The sequence below is a fragment of the Thalassophryne amazonica genome, chromosome 1 (genome assembly GCF_902500255.1).
Source record: "Thalassophryne amazonica chromosome 1, fThaAma1.1, whole genome shotgun sequence".
Lineage (NCBI taxonomy): Eukaryota > Metazoa > Chordata > Actinopteri > Batrachoidiformes > Batrachoididae > Thalassophryne > Thalassophryne amazonica.
The window spans coordinates 51,178,517-51,199,035 of record NC_047103.1 but is presented as its reverse complement, the minus strand read 5'-3'; the positions used below and the strand labels follow the sequence as shown (position 1 = coordinate 51,199,035).

General features: G+C 48.3%; 1 protein-coding gene across 1 annotated transcript in view; it reads left to right on the top strand.

Moving 5' to 3' along the window:
• Window positions 1–20,519, top strand: part of cpa6 (carboxypeptidase A6) — an 84,673-nt gene that overhangs the window by 19,418 nt on the left and 44,736 nt on the right. The window contains exon 2 of the mRNA XM_034169809.1: window positions 11,426–11,501. Coding sequence (XP_034025700.1) covers window positions 11,426–11,501 — 76 coding nt within the window. The remainder of the gene's footprint in view (window positions 1–11,425; window positions 11,502–20,519) is intronic.

Sequence of the window (20,519 nt, the reverse complement as noted above, 5' to 3'; positions counted from 1 at the left end):
CACTGCTGTGACTCTTAGTCGGAGGTCCCCAGCTTTTGACTCTGACAAACTGTTATGTTTAATGGCTGACTCTACTGCAGATTACTGATGTAATCTACTGTCGGTATATGTTTAGGGGTCACTGAGAAATTTAGTCCTTTAGCGAGCACATCCTTTTCTGTCTGTGTGAGAACCCTGTTGGAGAGATTATTTACCCAATTTTCCCTCTTGTCACTAATTTGTCTGGGTGTATCTTTAAAAATACTCCCATTGAAAGTACGCCTTTTCTGCCCTAAAAGGTTGTGAAACTTCCTGATTTGCCGCTCCTTACTTTTTAAATGCTCAGCCATTTGAATTTTAACTATGAACTTTGTGATCTTATTATGGGCCTCTTCCCCCACTAAAGTTTCTAACATTTTGTGCAGACTATCAAGATTATTTTGGAGGTCTAATATTTTAAAATGAAGCCTTCTAATTCTGAGACCCAAAATCCTCCTAAGGTAACTGTGCTGGATCTTTTCTGCTGTGTGACCTGCTTCTTGTGCCTTTTGCTTCATGCATTTTGGAATAACATTGTTTTGTTTGCATCTCAAGTTAAATCTTAAGTGGTTTCTAAAGTTAGCTATATTTTTAGCAGTCTTTTCCAGCTTACGTACCAGTGCCAGGGCCTCATGCCCACAGTTGGTCGCATTGTTTCTTTGTAGGCTCTCAGTTGTCCAGGTGGTTTCCATAGTAGAGAAGCTTGAATCTTCGACTGGACTGGGTTGCTCGACGCGGGGACGTTTCGCTTCAAATCGCAGAAGCTTCTTCAGCTAAAATTCTTGCTTTGGAAGTCTGACTTCTGTCTGACTCTTGTAGAGACGAATAAACAGAAAGCCACAAAAGCTGGAGTTTTAAACCTAACCAGACCCCTCCTACTGAGAGGCATACTGCTATAGGCTAGTGACTAAACAATAGCTCTAATTAGCAACTATTGTGCTCTAGTTAGCACTCTCCTAATGACAGGGCAGCTGTGGCTCCTAATGATGGGATGGATGCCTTTCATGATGGCTCCCTTGATGACTCTCCTGATGACGTGAATGACTCATTACCATGAACAAAAGACTGAAACTCTTTTGACCTGAGTACCCTATTGTAAACAGGGGATAAAGTGTGTCTCAGTTTAGACCTCAATGGTTTTTAGAAGAAGAACTCAACCCTTCTATTTCCTGTTAATTATGTAATTTAATGTTAATTTACTGTATTAATGTATTTATAAATTGTTTAGGTTCTTGTTATGCACACATTATTACTCATATGCATGTGTCATGGACATGAATGAGTGAAGCTCGTCAGCATCTCACCATGTCATTTAGGTCCTTCAGACTTTATTTTGAGTAAATGCTTCAGAGGAGCATTAGCATGGCAAAAATCTTTCATCCTTTTTAAGCATTTTTCTTTATTTGCCTCTCACATGCCTGGAAAAGCTCCTTGCCATCTAACCATGTCCTTTAGGTCCTTCAGATTTTTTTTCAGTAAAATTGTTCTTGGGAGCATGCCTAAAACCTTTCAGCTTCTGGGGGAGGCTCCGCCCCCCAGAACCCCCGCCTTTTTAAGCATTTCTCTTTTTTTGCCTTTCAGCTTCTGGAGGAGCTCTGCTCTCCATACCCCCCACCTTTTTAAGCATTTTTCTTTTTCTTTTTCAGCTGACCCCCCTAATTACAGCCCTTTTAACCCGTTGCCACTTTACGCATTTTTTAAATGTAGATGTAAATTAATATTCAAAGTTTTCAGCTAGTTGACAGTAGGGCTGTACAATATGGCCAAATTATTGTATCTCAATATTGTCATATAAATTGTAATGTAAATGTCACTTATATACATGCTGTCCATATTCTTGAGCCGCTTAGGTGGGTAGGGAGAGTTCCCATGGTATATAAAAGCTTTTCAACCGACCATCCCTGGTTCTCAAGAACAGGCACCTAAGTGGCTCTACTCTCTCTCTCTCTCTTTTTTAAAGATATTTAGGTGTACCTCAGTAAACACTAGTAGAGTTGAGAGCTGCACGAGTGTGTGATTGGAGGTGGAGGTTCTCCCTCCTAATTGTGTACAGACTGTGGGATTACTGAGTGTGCGACCTCACACTCATCAGCACTGTCTCTGTTCTCTGCCAGCAGTACTGAGTCTGACTGCTGAAGACAGCGGCCACCTGGAGCGCAGGGCTTGGCGGCTCCGGTGTTCTTCAGCTCCGTTGGCAGTGGAAGCTGTGTGGGACCCGGCTCTTCTCTCGCCAGGCGTCTTCTATCGTTGAGTCTGCCCACACGTCACTTTGTGTATAATTGACAGTCCACCATATTGTTATTGTCTGTACATCGTTGTACAATTCACAACATTAAATTGTTACTTTTGGCTTATCCATTGTCCGTTCATTAACGCTCCCTGTTGTGGGTCCGTGTCACGACACTTTCACAACAGGATTTCTCGGCCAGCGTCATGGATCCCGAGGGGCGTCAACCATCGCTTGAACAGCCAATGGAAGAGCGAGGTGCACAGGCACCAGCAGGAGGCGTGTTGGGTGAGCTGCAGCACATCTTAACCGCCTTTACCGCTCGGTTGGACTTAGTTACCGAGCAGAGCAGTGTTCTCAATCGTAGGATGGAGGCTCTCACCGCCCAGGTGGAAGCGCATGCTCAGGGCGCTGCTGCAGCACCTCCTCCTGCTGACTGTGTGCCAGAAACAGACATTCCGCTGGTCGTTCAACGAACCCCCCCACCTTCCCCTGAAGCATACATAAGCCCTCCAGAGCCGTACAGAGGCTGTGTGCCTGGGCTACGGCGCTCTGGGAGCAGAATTCACGGCTCCTAATGGTTTATATTGAGTTTGTGAGGGAGTTCCGACAGGTGTTCGACCACCCTCATAGAGGCGAGACCGCTTCAAGTGTGCTGCTGTCGATATGGCAGGGGCGTCGGAGCGCAGCGAAGTATGCAGTCGACTTCCGCATCGCGGCAGCGCGAGCCGGCTGGAATGCTGTTGCGCTCCGCGCCGCCTTTGTAAACGGACTGTCTCTGGTCCTTAAGGAGCACCTGGTGGCGAAGGACGAGCCGCGGGATTTAGATGGGCTTATCGACCTGGTTATATGATTAGACAACCGATTAACAGAACACCGACGGGAGCGAGACGAAGGGCGTGGTCAGGCACAAGCCGTCCCTCTTCCTCCCGGGTCCGAAAGGGAGCCGACTTCCCCACGCTCCACTGCCAGGGCTCTCCACGTGACGACAGCTCCCCCTGCTGACGTTGCTATGGAAACGAGCAGGGCCAAAAAGTGATCAGATCAGAGACAAAGGAGGCTGATCCGTGGAGAGTGTTTTCTCTGCAGCTCTACCGAGCACACACAGAGAGAATGCCCCAAACGGTCAAACAGCAGCACTCGTCTTTAGAGACTGGGCTAAGGGTGGGTCACAACACCCACGTGGGGAGACCCCTACGATCTGCACATATCCCAGTCACGATCCTGAGTGGGGATCTAACCCTTCACGCCCCAGCACTGGTGGACACGGAGTCGGAGGGGAATCTGCTGGATAGCAGATGGGCAAAGGAGGTTGGGCTCCCTCTAGTGGCCTTACCGTCACCATTGTCGGTGCGGGCACTAGATGGCACCCTTCTTCCACTAATCACACACCAGACACAGCCAGTGACATTGGTGGTTTCTGGGAATCACAGGGAGGAGATTGTGTTTTATGTAACACCTTCTACCTCCCGAGTGATTTTGGGTTTTCCATGGGTGTTAAAACACAATCCCCGGATTGATTGGCCGTCTGGGGTTGTGGTTCAGTGGAGCGAAACCTGCCACCGGGAGTGTTTAGGATCCTCGGTCCACCCGGTGTGACAGCTAAAGAGGAGGTCAAGACCGAGCCGTCAGACCCCCCTGACACCATCATCCCCGAGTCCACTGTCGTGGCCACCCTTACCTGGGACATGGAGAAGACCGTCCGGGAGGCCCTGACACGGAGCCCGGACCCGGGGACAGGTCCGAAGAACAAGTTGTACGTCCCACCAGAGGCCAGGGCTGCGGTCCTTGACTTCTGTCACGGTTCCAAGCTCTCCTGTCATCCAGGGGTGCGAAGGACCGTGGCAGTGGTCCGGCAGCGCTTCTGGTGGGCGTCTATGGAAGCCGACGTCCAGGAGTATGTCCAGGCCTGCACCACCTGTGCCAGGGGCAAAGCCGACCACCACAAGGCCCAAGGCCTCCTCCAGCCTCTGCCCGTGCCTCGTTGCCCCTGGTCTCATATTGGCCTGGACTTTGTCACGGGCCTCCCGCCGTCCCAGGGCAACACCACCATCTTAACGATAGTGGACCGGTTCTCCAAGGCGGCCCACTTCGTGGCCCTCCCGAAGCTCCCGACGGCCCAGGAGACTGCAGACCTCCTGGTCCACCACGTCGTGCGTCTGCATGGGATTCCATCAGACAGTGTCTCGGATCGTGGTCCTCAGTTCTCCTCCCAGGTCTGGAGGAGTTTCTGCAGGGAACTGGGGGCCACCGTCAGTCTCTCGTCTGCGTACCACCCCCAGACGAACGGGCAGGCAGAGCGGACGAACCAGGAACTGGAGCAGGCCCTCCACTGCGTGACCTCCACGCACCCGACGGCCTGGAGTGACCATCTGGCCTGGATCGAGTACGCTCATAATAGCCAAGTCTCATCTGCCACCGGCCTCTCCCCGTTTGAGGTGTGTTTGGGGTACCAGCCCCCATTGTTTCCACTGGTGGAGGGAGAGGTCGGGGTGCCCTCGGTCCAGGCCCATCTGAGGAAGTGCCGTCGGGTGTGGCGTACTGCCCGCTCTGCCCTGCTCAGAGCCCGGACGAGGGCTAAGGCCCATGCAGACCGCCGGCGTTCCCCGGCCCCTGCATACCAGCCCGGGCAGGAGGTCTGGCTATCCACTAAGGACATCCCCCTGCAGGTGGAATCCCACAAACTCAAGGACAGGTACATCAGACCTTATCCCATCCTCAAAGTCCTCAGTCCGGACGCAGTGAAGCTGAAGCTGCCAGCTTCACTGTGGATACACCCCGTGTTTCATGTGTCGAGACTCCAGCCCTGCCATACCTCACCACTGTGTGCCCCGGGACCAGTGCCGCCTCCTGCCCGGATCATTGATGGGGAGCCCGCGTGGACGGTACGCCGGCTCCTGGACGTTCGTCGAAAGGGCCGGGGGTTCCAGTATCTGGTGGACTGAGAGGGTTATGGCCCCGAAGAGCGCTCCTGGGTGAAGAGGAGCTTCATCCTGGACCCAGCCCTCCTGGCTGACTTCTACACCCGTCACCCGGACAAGCTCGTCGCGGTGGAGCTGCATGGCGCAAAGCAGCGCCGTGATGAAGCCTTTCAGGACATGTTGGGGCAGGTCCAGCTCATGCACAATCACAATCGGATAATCACACGACTGAAAAGCAACCGGAATCCATCTGAAATCCACCTTTAAGCCATCCTGTGAGACCAACACCGAGGTGGTTTTGTCCCGCGTAATGAATGGCTCCGTGGCATGTCCCTCCGCTTTTCTTTCCATGAAAAAAACTCATGTAACAGTGGAATGTGCCGAAAAAGTGCTGATGTCCACGACTTCTGCCTTTTTGTGAAAGTCAGACGAGGTCCCGGATCAACAAAGCCTTCACGTTGGAAATGATCTGGTTGTTTCAGTGGGGTCTGAGCATGTCGATCGGCGCTGGGAGCGCGCCGCGCTCTCAGCAGTTGTGGGCTGTCCTTAAAGCGGCAGTAACACTCCTTAATCTGTATAATCCCCATAAAATTGTCCCTGAAAGCCATATTAATTTTCCGAACGGTGTCCACCTGGAGGTCTCTCTCAGTTTCTGGAAAAAAATTGATGCAGCAAAGCTCCAAATCATTCAGACATTTATTCGCAATAAAAAACGACGAGAGGGTGGACCAATGCTCACACAAAGCCTGCTCACAGGCAAATGACGCAACCGACAGGTGTGAAAAAACTCCCGCATGCGCACGAAGGTTCAAGCTTGGCTGATACAATCACACGTGATTCAAATCCATATGGTTTCTGAAAAAAATTAAAAGGTTGGATACTTTTCTAACAGACCTCGTACAGGGGTCAAAAGTTAAGATTTCTCCATTAATTTTGCTCCAGCTGTATGTGTGCTGAATTTGATGCTTGTATCACCATTTGAAGGATTGTTTCAGTTATCTGCTGTACTAATAAGCCAACAGAGTATGAATCAGCTGCTGTCTGTTAGATTAAACATGTGTAAGAAAACCCAAATTAAAGGAGAAATGCTGCTTTTAACAACCTGGACCTCATTTCTGACATAAAATATAGTCCACCAATATAAGTTGGTGTGATTAGAAGTCCATAGTTCAAACGACGTGTTCAGTTCAAATCTGAAGCAAACATTTTTCTTCTTCTTCTAAAGTGGATTTTGTGGTACACAGCACAAACTACTGTTCAGGAGGAACCTAGCAGTCAATGTGACTCACTGATTTGAAAATACAGCTCTTTCAACCAGACGCGTGGTGCCGTGACATGTCAATCATCTGTGTCCAATCAGATTTCAGGGAAGTCCAGTGAAACCCCGGCCTCCGCTCTAGCTCCACTCATGCCAGGAAGTGTGCAACATTTCCTTTTTCACTGTGACTGAGAATTCGGCACTTCCTGTTTGAGTATGAGCTTGCCACTGAGTTCCCACGAGGGATGGGATGGGATCTCATCTATCAATCCAGGAAGTGTTTGACATTTGAACATTTCCTGTTTTACTGTGGATTTGAATTTTGGCACTCCTGTTTAGGATGTCCTGAACCATGAGTGAGCTTCACGTCGCTGCGCGACGCTTCGCTCATATTATTATGATTATTATTATTTTATTTTTACTTCTATTTTGTCATTTGATTTCCACCACAGTGGAAATAAGTTTCTTCACTTTTTTGTGTCATCCACGTATTTACAATTATATTATGTACTTACATTGAACTTACTAAATAAAATCTCATATGTATGCAAGTTTTTAATATATAGATGATTTACTGCCCCCTGCTGGATTGTTGTGTAAGTCCAGAATATAAATAGCAATGTCTATTGTTCAGTGTTGTTAACTAATATATGTAGCTTCTCTAAAAATATTACTCCTGTTATTGTTCTGTTTTGGCGCTGTTCATCCTTGACCAAAAATACGTAAGCATACGAAACAGCAAATGTCAGCTCTCCACAGTTTGTGTGTGATCGAAATTGCATGCATGTAGAGCTTTTTTTATTTTCTGCATTCTGCCGTAAGCAGGTGCTTTTAATTTGACACACAAACAGAGACGGTAGTGGAAGACAAAAGCACTACACTTTTCACTTATGGTACTGGGATCATGACTCTTAACTCACTCATGGTAGCAGCAACATGACACTTAACTAAATTGACTAAACCATATTCAATTCAATTCAATTTTATTTATATAGCGCCAAATCACAACAAACAGTTGCCCCAAGGCGCTTTATATTGTAAGGCAAGGCCATACAATAATTACGTAAAAACCCCAAAGGTCAAAACGACCCCCTGTGAGCAAGCACTTGGCGACAGTGGGAAGGAAAAACTCCCTTTTAACAGGAAGAAACCTCCAGCAGAACCAGGCTCAGGGAGGGGCAGTCTTCTGCTGGGACTGGTTGGGGCTGAGGGAGAGAACCAGGAAAAAGACATGCTGTGGAGGGGAGCAGAGATCAATCACTAATGATTAAATGCAGAGTGGTGCATACAGAGCAAAAAGAGAAAGAAACACTCAGTGCATTATGGGAACCCCCCAGCAGTCTAAGTCTATAGCAGCATAACTAAGGGATGGTTCAGGGTCACCTAATCCAGCCCTAACTATAAGGTTTACCAAAAAGGAAAGTTTTAAGCCGAATCTTAAAAGTAGAGAGGGTGTCTGTCTCCCTGATCCGAATTGGGAGCTGGTTCCACAGGAGAGGAGCCTGAAAGCTGAAGGCTCTGCCTCCCATTCTACTCTTACAAACCCTAGGAACTACAAGTAAGCCTGCAGTCTGAGAGCGAAGCGCTCTATTGGGGTGATATGGTACTATGAGGTCCCTAAGATAAGAAGGGACCTGATTATTCAAAACCTTATAAGTAAGAAGAAAAATTTTAAATTCTATTCTAGAATTAACAGGAAGCCAATGAAGAGAGGCCAATATGGGTGAGATATGCTCTCTCCTTCTAGTCCCCGTCAGTACTCTAGCTGCAGCATTTTGAATTAACTGAAGGCTTTTCAGGGAACTTTTAGGACAACCTGATAATAATGAATTACAATAGTCCAGCCTAGAGGAAATAAATGCATGAATTAGTTTTTCAGCATCACTCTGAGACAAGACCTTTCTAATTTTAGAGATATTGCGTAAATGCAAAAAAGCAGTCTTACATATTTGTTTAATATGCGCTTTGAATGACATATCCTGATCAAAAATGACTCCACGATTTCTCACAGTATTACTAGAGGTCAGGGTAATGCCATCCAGAGTAAGGATCTGGTTAGACACCATGTTTCTAAGATTTGTGGGGCCAAGTACAATAACTTCAGTTTTATCTGAGTTTAAAAGCAGGAAATTAGAGGTCATCCATGTCCTTATGTCTGTAAGACAATCCTGCAGTTTAGCTAATTGGTGTGTGTCCTCTGGCTTCATGGATAGATAAAGCTGGGTATCATCCGCGTAACAATGAAAATTTAAGCAATGCCGTCTAATAATACTGCCTAAGGGAAGCATGTATAAAGTGAATAAAATTGGTCCTAGCACAGAACCTTGTGGAACTCCATAATTAACCTTAGTCTGTGAAGAAGATTCCCCATTTACATGAACAAATTGTAATCTATTAGATAAATATGATTCAAACCACCGCAGCGCAGTGCCTTTAATACCTATGGCATGCTCTAATCTCTGTAATAAAATTTTATGGTCAACAGTATCAAAAGCAGCACTGAGGTCTAACAGAACAAGCACAGAGATGAGTCCACTGTCTGAGGCCATAAGAAGATCATTTGTAACCTTCACTAATGCTGTTTCTGTACTATGATGAATTCTAAAACCTGACTGAAACTCTTCAAATAGACCATTCCTCTGCAGATGATCAGTTAGCTGTTTTACAACTACCCTTTCAAGAATTTTTGAGAGAAAAGGAAGGTTGGAGATTGGCCTATAATTAGCTAAGATAGCTGGGTCAAGTGATGGCTTTTTAAGTAATGGTTTAATTACTGCCACCTTAAAAGCCTGTGGTACATAGCCAACTAATAAAGATAGATTGATCATATTTAAGATCGAAGCATTAGATAATGGTAGGGCTTCCTTGAGCAGCCTGGTAGGAATGGGGTCCAATAGACATGTTGATGGTTTGGATGAAGTAACTTAATGAAAATAACTCAGACAGAACAATCTGAGAGAAAGAGTCTAACCAAATACCGGCATCACTGAAAGCAGCCAAAGATAACGATACATCTTTGGGATGGTTATGAGTAATTTTTTCTCAAATAGTTAAAATTTTATTAGCAAAGAAAGTCATGAAGTCATTACTAGTTAAAGTTAAAGGAATACTCGGCTCAATAGAGCTCTGACTCTTTGTCAGCCTGGCTACAGTGCTGAAAAGAAACCTGGGGTTGTTCTTATTTTCTTCAATTAGTGATGAGTAGTAAGATGTCCTAGCTTTTTTATAGAGTAACAGACTCTTTTTCCAGGCTAAGTGAAGATCTTCTAAATTAGTGAGATGCCATTTCCTCTCCAACTTACGGGTTATCTGCTTTAAGCTGTGAGTTTGTGAGTTATACCATGGAGTCAGGCACTTCTGATTTAAAGCTCTCTTTTTCAGAGGAGCTACAGCATCCAAAGTTGTCTTCAATGAGGATGTAAAACTATTGACGAGATACTCTATCTCCCTTACAGAGTTTAGGTAGCTACTCTGCACTGTGTTGGTATATGGCATTAGGGAACATAAAGAAGGAAACATATCCTTAAACCTAGTTACAGCGCTTTCTGAAAGACTTCTAGTGTAATGAAACTTATTCCCCACTGCTGAGTAGTCCATCAGAGTAAATGTAAATGTTATTAAGAAATGATCAGACAGAAGGGAGTTTTCAGGGAATACTGTTAAGTCTTCAATTTCCATACCATAAGTCAGAACAAGATCTAAGATATGATTAAAGTGGTGGGTGGACTCATTTACATTTTGAGCAAAGCCAATTGAGTCTAATAATAGATTAAATGCAGTGTTGAGGCTGTCATTCTCAGCATCTGTGTGGATGTTAAAATCGCCCACTATAATTATCTTATCTGAGCTAAGCACTAAGTCAGACAAAAGTTCTGAAAATTCACAGAGAAACTCACAGTAACGACCAGGTGGACGATAGATAACAACAAATAAAACTGGTTTTTGGGACTTCCAATTTGGATGGACAAGACTAAGAGTCAAGCTTTCAAATGAATTAAAGCTCTGTCTGGGTTTTTGATTAATTAATAAGCTGGAATGGAAGATTGCTGCTAATCCTCCGCCTCGGCCCGTGCTGCGAGCGTTCTGGCAGTTAGTGTGACTCGGGGGTGTTGACTCATTTAAACTAACATAATCATCCTGCTGTAACCAGGTTTCTGTAAGGCAGAATAAATCAATATGTTGATCAATTATTATATCATGTACTAACAGGGACTTAGAAGAGAGAGACCTAATGTCTCTGCAAACACACAGACACACATAAATCATTAACACTAACAACACTGTTAAACTAACATGGACCACAATAACATTTAAAACCCCAAACTCCCATGGCACATTGCAGCACAGTGTCCATTGTTCGGTGTTGCTTACTAATATTGCTAATTTCCCCCAAAATATTTGTCCTATCAACTTTCTGTTTTCACAGGTTTCATCCTTGACCCAGAATACATAAGCATACCAAATGGCAAATGTCAACTCTCCCCAGTTTTCCATGATCAAAGCCATACACACGCACACACACACACAGGCCACTTGGCTATTATAACATAGATGTGTGTGTGTTTGCAGAGCCCTTCATGTTATTTTCACATCCATCTCTGTGTCAGTACAAGAGTGATCATCTTACAATCTGAAAAAGTGAAACAGCTGCTGCTCCCATGCATGCTAAAGAATTGCCGTGGGCAATAACGGCAGAGCTGGAAACGATGAAATATAATCCCATAATGATGTCTCTCACAGTTTGTTTGTTTCACTCTGTCGTCTGTGAAACGCCTAAAGGGGAGCAACCCACTCCTCCATCAAACATCTGCTGTTGTAAATGTCACCTTCAGTCAGCACCAAGCAGGTTGTATTACCTGTCATATCCACATGTATTTGGAACATGTGCACATAGTGAAAATGGATCCAGGCTGTGCATAGTGATTTTAGGTGGTTTTTACATGTTTCTACTTTGTTTGAAAATGTGACCCGAATCTCACAGAAACTACTTTGTTTTCACAGCGATCAAGTTTTCAGGATAACGCCGAGTAGCGAAGAGGAGGTGCGACAACTCAAGAAAATTCTGGGACATATGAAGGTTGGCTCTTAATTTGTGGTTTGACAAATGTACGTTCTCTGTCTCACGCATTCTGTCTTCTGATGCATTTATGAACATGGAAGTCAAGGATTTTCTGTTAGGCTCCTCACAGCCTGTAACCCACCGCAGTGTACAGGTGACAGGCTGAGAGACGCCATAAAAATGTGGCTACACCCACATGCAGAGTGTTTCACTGTACTAAGGTCTTCAGTAATTTATTTACTGCTTGTTGCGCCAATATTTCACACCAACAAAAAAAGCATCTTATCAAGGAGTGTGTTTCTCTCCCTTATAAAACAATATAGATCTAGATATGTGGGCTACAATATGATTCAGTAACAGTACATTTTTGATTTTGTAACGGTGCATTCAGTGCAATATGATGGAATCTGATATAACTCTTTGTTTAATTTTCCATGATCAATTAGATTAAGCCAAATAGTGTTAATTTTGTCAGACGAAACAAGACAACATATGTTCGTCAACAATCCTTTTTCCCATGACTAAGATGAGGCGATGATGAGACGGCACCAATTGTTGTGAAAGTGTAGTGACACGGACCCACAACAGGGGGCGGTAATGAACGGACAATGGATAAAGCCAAAAGTAACAATTTAATGTTGTGAATTGCACAACGGAATACAGACAATTGCAGTTGAGGAGTACAGTTAATCATACACAAGGTGACATGTGGGCAGGCTCGAGGATAGAAGATGTCTGTCCAGAGAAGAGCCAGATCCCACACGGCTTCCACCGCCAACGGATCTGAAGAACACCGAAGCCGCCAAGTCCTGGGTCCCAGGTGGCCACCGTCTCCAGCTGTCAGACCTGGTACTGCTGGCAGAAACAGAAACAGTTAATGGTGGGTGCGTGGATACACACCCAGTAATCTCTCCGTACTCAGTTCCTCCGGGAGGGAGAACCTCCACCTCCAGAAACAGAATCACCCGTGCAGCTCCTGTCAGTCACTTCCCTGGAAGGAGTGAGAGGCGAAGACGTCGCACTCACACTATCCGCCAATCCAGCTTCAGACTGTAGCCACAGGAAACGGCGGCACATAGAACAATGTTTTAGTTTCAAAAATAACCGCAGAGAAGGTTACCTAAGTGGTAGCTGATTTCTCGGCGGGGAGGTGGAGTTGCAGTCCGGCCTTTATGGTGGTGGTGATGTGGATGAGTGACAGCTGGTGCTGATGACGAGTGACAGCTGTCACTCCCGGTTGCTATGACGCCCTCTCATGCTTGAAGCCCGCACTTCAAGCAGGGCGCCATCTGGTGGTGGTGGGCCAGCAGTACCTCCTCTTCAGCGGCCCACACAGCAGGACCCCCCCCCCCCTCAACGGGCGCCAGGAGGCGCCCGACCAGGCTTGTCCGGGTGCCGCCGGTAGAAGTCGCCCAGGAGGGGCGGGTCCAGGATGAAGCTCCTCTTCACCCAGGAGCGTTCTTCGGGTCCATACCCCTCCCAGTCCACCAAATACTGGAACCCCCAGCCCTTCCGACGGACGTCCAGGAGCTGGCGTACGGTCCAAGCCGGATCCCCGTCGATGATCCAGGCAGGAGGCGGCGCCGGTCCGGGGGTACAGAGGGGTGAAACGTGGTGAGGTTTGATGCGTGACACATGAAAAACCGGGTTGATCCGCAGCGAAGCTGGCAGCTTCAGCTTCACTGCGGCTGGACTGAGGATTTTGAGTATGGTGAAAGGTCCAATGTATCTGTCCTTTAACTTCTAGGATTCCACTTGCAGGGGAATGTCTTTTGTGGAAAGCCAAACCTCCTGCCCAGGCTGATACGTAGGGGCCGGGGCACGCCGGCGGTCTGCATGGTTCTTGGCCCTCGTCCGGGCTTTGAGCAGGGCAGAGCGGGCGGTACGCCACACCCGACAGCACCTTCTCAGATGGGCCTGGACCGAGGGCACCCCGACCTCTCCCTCCACCAGCGGGAACAATGGGGGCTGGTACCCCAAACACACCTCAAACGGGGAAAGGCCGGTAGCAGACGATACTTGGCTATTATGAGCGTACTCGATCCAGGCCAGGTGGTTACTCCAGGCCATCGGGTGCGTGGAGGTCACGCAGGGGAGGGCCTGCTCCAATTCCTGGTTCGCCCGCTCTGCCTGTCCGTTCATCTGAGGATGGTACCCGGACGAGAGACTCACGGTGGCCCCCAGTTCCCCGCAGAAACTCCTCCAGACCTGAGAGGAGAACTGAGGACCACGGTCTGAGACAATATCCGACGGAATCCCATGCAGACGCACGACGTGGTGGACCAGGAGGTCTGCAGTCTCCTGGGCCGTCGGGAGCGTCGGGAGGGCTACGAAGTGGGCCGCCTTGGAGAACCGGTCCACTATCGTGAGGATGGTAGTCATGCCGTGGGACGGAGGGAGGCCCGTGACAAAGTCCAGGCCGATGTGAGACCAGGGGCGATGAGGCACGGGCAGAGCCTGGAGGAGGCCTTGGGCCTTGTGGTGGTCGGCTTTGCCCCTGGCACAGGTGGTGCAGGCCTGGACATACTCCCGGACGTCGGCTTCCATAGATGCCCACCAGAAGCGCTGCCGGACCACTGCCACGGTCCTTCGCACCCCTGGATGACAGGAGAGCTTGGAACCGTGACAGAAGTCTAGGACCGCAGCCCTGGCCTTTGGTGGGACATACAACTTGTCCTTCGGACCTGTCCCCGGGTCCGGGCTCCGTGTCAAGGCCTCCCGGACGGTCTTCTCCACGTCCCAGATGAGGGTGGCCACGACAGTGGACTCGGGGATGATGGTTTCCGTTGGGTCTGACAGCTCGGTCTTGACCTCCTCTTCGTGCACCCGGGACAGGGCGTCAGATCGTTGGTTCTTCGTCCCGGGGTGGTAGGTGATCCGAAAGTCAAAACGCCCGAAGAACAGTGACCGGCGGGCTTGCCTGGGGTTCAGACGCCTGGCGGTCCGAATGTACTCCAGGTTCCGATGGTCTGTGAAAACCGTAAATGGTACCGATGCTCCCTCCAACAGGTGTCTCCACTCCTCAAGAGCCTCCTTCACCGCAAGAAGTTCCCGATTGCCGACATCATAGTTCCTTTCAGCCGGGGTCAACCTGCGGGAAAGTAGGCACATGGATGGAGAACCTTGTCGGACTCCCCGCTCTGGGATAGCATGGTTCCTATCCCTGAGTCACTTCAACTATAAACTGGTGATTGGGATCGGGCTGCACCAGAACTGGTGCAGTCGAGAACCGGCGTTTCAACTCCCTAAATGCGGCTTTGCACCGATCCGACCAGGTGAATGGGACTTTTGTGGAGGTCAGGGCTGTCAGGGGGCTAACTACCTGACTGTAGCCCTTGATGAACCTCCGGTAGAAATTTGCAAAACCGAGGAACTGTTGCAGTTTCCTACGGTTTGTTGGTTGGGGCCAATCTCTCACCGCCGCAACCTTGGCTGGATCAGGAGTGACGGAGTTGGAGGAGATTATAAACCCCAGGAAGGACAAAGAAGTGCGGTGGAACACGTACTTCTCGCCCTTCACAAACAGCCGGTTCTCCAACAACCGCTGCAGGACCTGACGTACATGCTTGACATGGGTCTCAGGATCCGGAGAAAAGATGAGTATATCGTCTAGATATACGAAGACAAACCGATGCAGGAAGTCCCACAAGACGTCATTAACCAACGCTTGGAACGTCACGGGCGCATTGGTGAGGCCGAACGGCATGACCAGGTACTCAAAGTGACCTAACGGGGTGTTAAATGCCGTCTTCCACTCGTCTCCCTCCCGGATCCGAAACAGGTGATAAGCATTCTTAAGATCCAGTTTTGTGAAAATTTGGGCTCCATGCAAGGGCGTGAACACTGAATCCAACAGAGGTAACGGGTATCGGTTGCGAACCGTGATCTCGTTCAGCCCTCTGTAATCAATGCATGGACGGAGTCCGCCGTCCTTCTTGCCCACAAAAAAGAAACCAGCACCCATCGGGGAGGTGGAGTTCCGGATCAACCCGGCAGCTAACGAGTCCCGGATGTAGGTCTCCATTGATTCGCGTTCCGGACGTGAGAGTTTGTACAGCCTGCTGGACGGGTACTCAGTGCCCGGTATCAAATCAATGGCACAATCGTACGGACGGTGCGGGGGCAGCGTGAGTGCCAGATTCTTGCTGAAGATGTCAGCAAGGTCATGGTACTCGGCTGGCACCGCCGCCAGATTGGGGGGGACTAAAACCTCCTCCTTAGCCGTCACATTGGGTGGAACTGGGGATCTTAAACACTCCCCGTGGCAGGTTTCGCTCCACTGCGTCACAACCCCAGACGGCCAATCAATCCGGGGATTGTGCTGTAACACCTATGGAAAACCCAAAATCACTCGGGAGGTAGAAGGTGTTACATAAAACACAATCTCCTCCCTGTGATTTCCAGACACAACCATTGTCACTGGCTGTGTCTGATGTGTGATTAGTGAAAGAAGGGTGCCATCTAGTGCCCGTACCGACAATGGTGACGGTAACGCCACTAGAGGGAGCCCAACCTCCTTTGCCCATCTGCTATCCAGCAGATTCCCCTCTGACCCCGTGTCCACCAGTGCTGGGGCGTGAAGGGTTAGATTCCCACTCAGGATCGTAACTGGGATGCGTGCAGATCGTCGGGGTTTCCCCGCGTGAGTATTATGACCCACCCTTAGCCCAGTCACTAAGGACGTGTGCTGCTGTTTTGACCATTTGGGGCAGTTTTTCTGCGTGTGCTCGGTTGAGCTGCAGAGAAAACACTCCCCACGGACCAGCCTCCTTTGTCTCTGATCTGATCTTATTTTGGTCCTGCTCATTTCTCTAACAACGGCAGCAGGGGGAGCTGTCGTCACTTGGAGTACCCTGGCTGTGGAGCGTGGGGAAGACGGCTCCCTTTCGGACCCTGGAGGAAGAGGGACGGCTTGTGCCTGACCACGCCCTTCGTCTCGCTCCCGTCGGTGTTCTGTTAATCGGTTGTCTAACTGTATAACCAGGTCGATAAGCCCGTCTAAATCCCGCGGCTCGTCCTTCGCCACCAGGTGCTCCTTAAGGACCAGAGACAGTCCGTTTACAAAGGCGGCACAGAGCGCAACAGCATTCCAGCTGGCTCGCGCTGCCGCGATGCGGAAGTCGACTGCATACTTAGCTGCGCTCCGACACCCCTGTCTTATCGACAGCAGCACGCTTGAAGCGGTCTCGCCTCTATGAGGGTGGTCGAACACCTGTCTGAACTCCCTCACAAACCCAGTATATGTCGTTAGGAGCCGTGAATTCTGCTCCCAGAGCGCCGTAGCCCAGGTGCGTGCCTCTCCTCGAAGCAAATTTATTACGTAAGCCACCCGCCTGGCATCTGACTCGTACATGACGGGACGCTGTGAAAAGACGAGCGAACACTGCATTAAGAAGTCCGCGCACGTCTCGACACAGCCTCCGTACGGCTCCGGAGGGCTTATGTAAGCTTCAGGGGATGGTGGGGGGGGGTCGTTGAACGACCAGCGGAATGTCTGTTTCAGGCCTCCGGTCAGCAGGAGGAGGTGCTGCAGCAGCGCCCTGAGCATGCGCTTCCACCTGGGCGGTGAGAGCCTCCATCCTCCGATTGAGAATAACATTCTGCTCAGTGAATAAGTCCAACCGAGCAGTGAAAGCGGTTAAGATTTGCTGCAGCTCACCTAACACGCCTCCTGCTGACACCTGTTCGCCTCGCTCTTCCATTGGCTGTTCAAGCGATGGTTGACGCCCCTTGGGATCCATGACGCTGGCCGAGAAATCCTGTTGTGAAAGTGTAGTGACACGGACCCACAACAGGGGGCGGTAATGAAAGGACAATGGATAAAGCCAAAAGTAACAATTTAATGTTGTGAATTGCACAACGGAATACAGACAATTGCAGTTGAGGAGTACAGTTAATCATACACAAGGTGACGTGTGGACAGGCTCGAGGATAGAAGACGTCTGTCCAGAGAAGAGTCAGATCCCACACGGCTTCCACCGCCAACGGATCTGAAGAACACCGGAGCCGCCAAGTCCTGGGTCCCAGGTGGCCACCGTCTCCAGCTGTCAGACCTGGTACTGCTGGCAGAAACAGAAACAGTTAATGGTGGGTGCGTGGATACACACCCAGTAATCTCTCCGTACTCAGTTCCTCCGGGAGGGAGAACCTCCACCTCCAGAAACAGAATCACCCGTGCAGCTCCTGTCAGTCACTTCCCTGGAAGGAGTGAGAGGCGAAGACGTCGCACTCACACTATCCGCCAATCCAGCTTCAGACTGTAGCCACAGGAAACCAGCTGTCATGTGTGAGTCACAACTGTCTGCATGTCTCTCCTCATGTCCCGCATGTCTACAGATAGAAGATCAGACTCATTCCTTTCTTTCAACAATGGCTCTTTTAAAGCAGGAATCTGCATGCACTGTTCCTGGAGTAATTGCATGTCGATGTCACCAGGAGGTGCTACTGGGTTGACAGACTACATTCCAGGCCTGAAGCAGAGCCATGCTGTACAGTTGAAGTTTTTGCTCGCTGAAAGGTCATCATCACCAATTCCAGGTCTAATGTGAAGCCAGCAGAGTTTCCCCGGTTGACATGATAATATTAGCTTTGGAAATGCATTATGTTGATGTCAAACATTTTGAACGTAGGCTACATTTCCATTTATGCATGTAGACTGATCATTTACCTTGTGAGGAACGCTACTGAGACATGTTCCTATTACCTGCTCTCTAGTAATCTTGGAGTCATTTTTGATCAGGATATGTCCTTCAATGTGCATATTAAGCAAATATGTAGGACTGCTTTTTTGCATTTGCGCAATATCTCTAAAATTAGAAAGGTCTTGTCTCAGAGTGATGCTGAAAAACTAATTCATGCATTTATTTCTTCTAAGCTGGATTATTGTAATTCATTATTATCAGGTTGTCCTAAAAGTTCCCTGAAAAGCCTTCAGTTAATTCAAAATGCTGCAGCTAGAGTACTGACAGGGACTAGAAGGAGAGAGCATATTTCACCCATATTGGCTTCTCTTCATTGGCTCCCTGTTAATTCCAGAATAGAATTTAAAATTCTTCTTCTTACTTATAAGGTTTTGAATAATCAGGTCCCATCTTAGGGACCTCATAGTACCATATCACCCCAATAGAGCGCTTCGCTCTCAGACTGCAGGCTTACTTGTAGTTCCTAGGGTTTTTAAGAGTAGAATGGGAGGCAGAGCCTTCAGCTTTCAGGCTCCTCTCCTGTGGAACCAGCTCCCAATTCAGATTAGGGAGACAGACACCCTCTCTACTTTTAAGATTAAGCTTAAAACTTTCCTTTTTGAAAAAGCTTATAGTTAGGGCTGGATCAGGTGACCCTGAACCATCCCTTAGTTATGCTGCTATAGACTTAGACTGCTGGGGGGTTCCCATGATGCACTGAGTGTTTCTTTCTCTTTTTGCTCTGTAGGCACCACTCTGCATTTAATCATTAGTTATTGATCTCTGCTCCCCTCCACAGCATGTCTTTTTCCTGGTTCTCTCCCTCAGCCCCAACCAGTCCCAGCAGAAGACTGCCCCTCCCTGAGCCTGGTTCTGCTGGAGGTTTCTTCCTGTTAAAGGGGAGTTTTCCTTCCCACTGTCGCGAAGTGCTTGCTCATAGGGGGTCATTTTGACCGTTGGGGTTTTTCTGTAATTATTGTATGGCTTTTGCCTTACAATATAAAGCGCCTTCAGGCCCGGCGCCAGAAAAAAAATATTAAGGGGGCGATGAGTTTATCACAGGGGGCGGGGTCGCCCCCCCACCCCCCAAAAAAAAGTGCACACTGGAGGGGACGTGCCTCTGAGCATGCGTAATGAATTGGGTGCGCTCCTGGAAAGCTTGTGTATTTAGGCTACACCATTGTAAGAGACTGACTGAGTAAGAGTAAAAAGTGATGACAGTATTTTTTTAATTATTATTTGAACGTATAGACCCTCGGTCAAGTGATCTCCTGCATACCACAAAACCAAACCAACAACTTATCTGAGAAACGACACGAGACAGTAGATTAACCCCAAATACAGCCCTCCATCACAAGCGCAAACACAGCGCAATTGGGCATGACAGTCACACAACAGGTCAAAGATAAACATTTCAAGTACATATATTTACAACAATACATAACTTTAATATCTGTCATTGTGGGCGACTGGCTGTGAACGGAGGGACTAAGAAAATGCATACAGCACGACAGCAGCATGTTATTTGCATTATTATCACTTTTTACTGAGATACACAACACGTAACGCGTACATAAAAAGTTGGCTCACTTAACTTTTGTCGTGTCGGCTAGCTGGCGCGCGCTGCTCTCCAATTTAGCCAGTGAGTCCTCACCAAGCTGGCTGCTTTAGCTGCTGTTTATTGTCGTACTATCCATGAGAAAATCATCCGGAATATCCATATTGGGACCAAAACACACTTCTCGCATTTTCATCTTTTCCTCTGCGCACAGTTCCCCCACCCCCCACCCCCCTGCGGACAGTTCTTGGGCTGCGCGCTATGACGTCATTTGTTTTCGCATAGCGGGCGGGTATAGCCAGGTACCGTCGACGTAAATCTACGATACCGGCCTAGCAACGCCCCGGTAAAGTGATAATAATATTGAATAACTAATATTTTGCTATATTTTCCAGTATTTCTTTTTCTTTCTTTTTTATTTTTATTTTTTTGATAACACTCACATCCGAGGGGGTGGGATTGATTACGTGAGGGGGCGTCGCCCCCAAACACCCCCTCGTGGCGCCGGGTCCGGATTTGGCGCTATATAAATAAAATTGATTTGATTTGATTTGATTTAGTAAACATTTCCTCATCAGGTCCCCCACCCGTCACCATTGTCAGTGTTTCATCTCAGTAGGTTGTGCCGTCTTTTATTAATTTGAGCTGCAGAGTGCATCTTTCCTGCTGCATTTACTTTGCCTACGGTGTTTCAGGTGTCCCTTTTGAAAGCTGGTTGGACATTTTTGCTGTAATTCACTGATTTTATTACATTCCTCCACTATCGCCTTCAATTCTACCAGGTAGATCTTCTCCTTT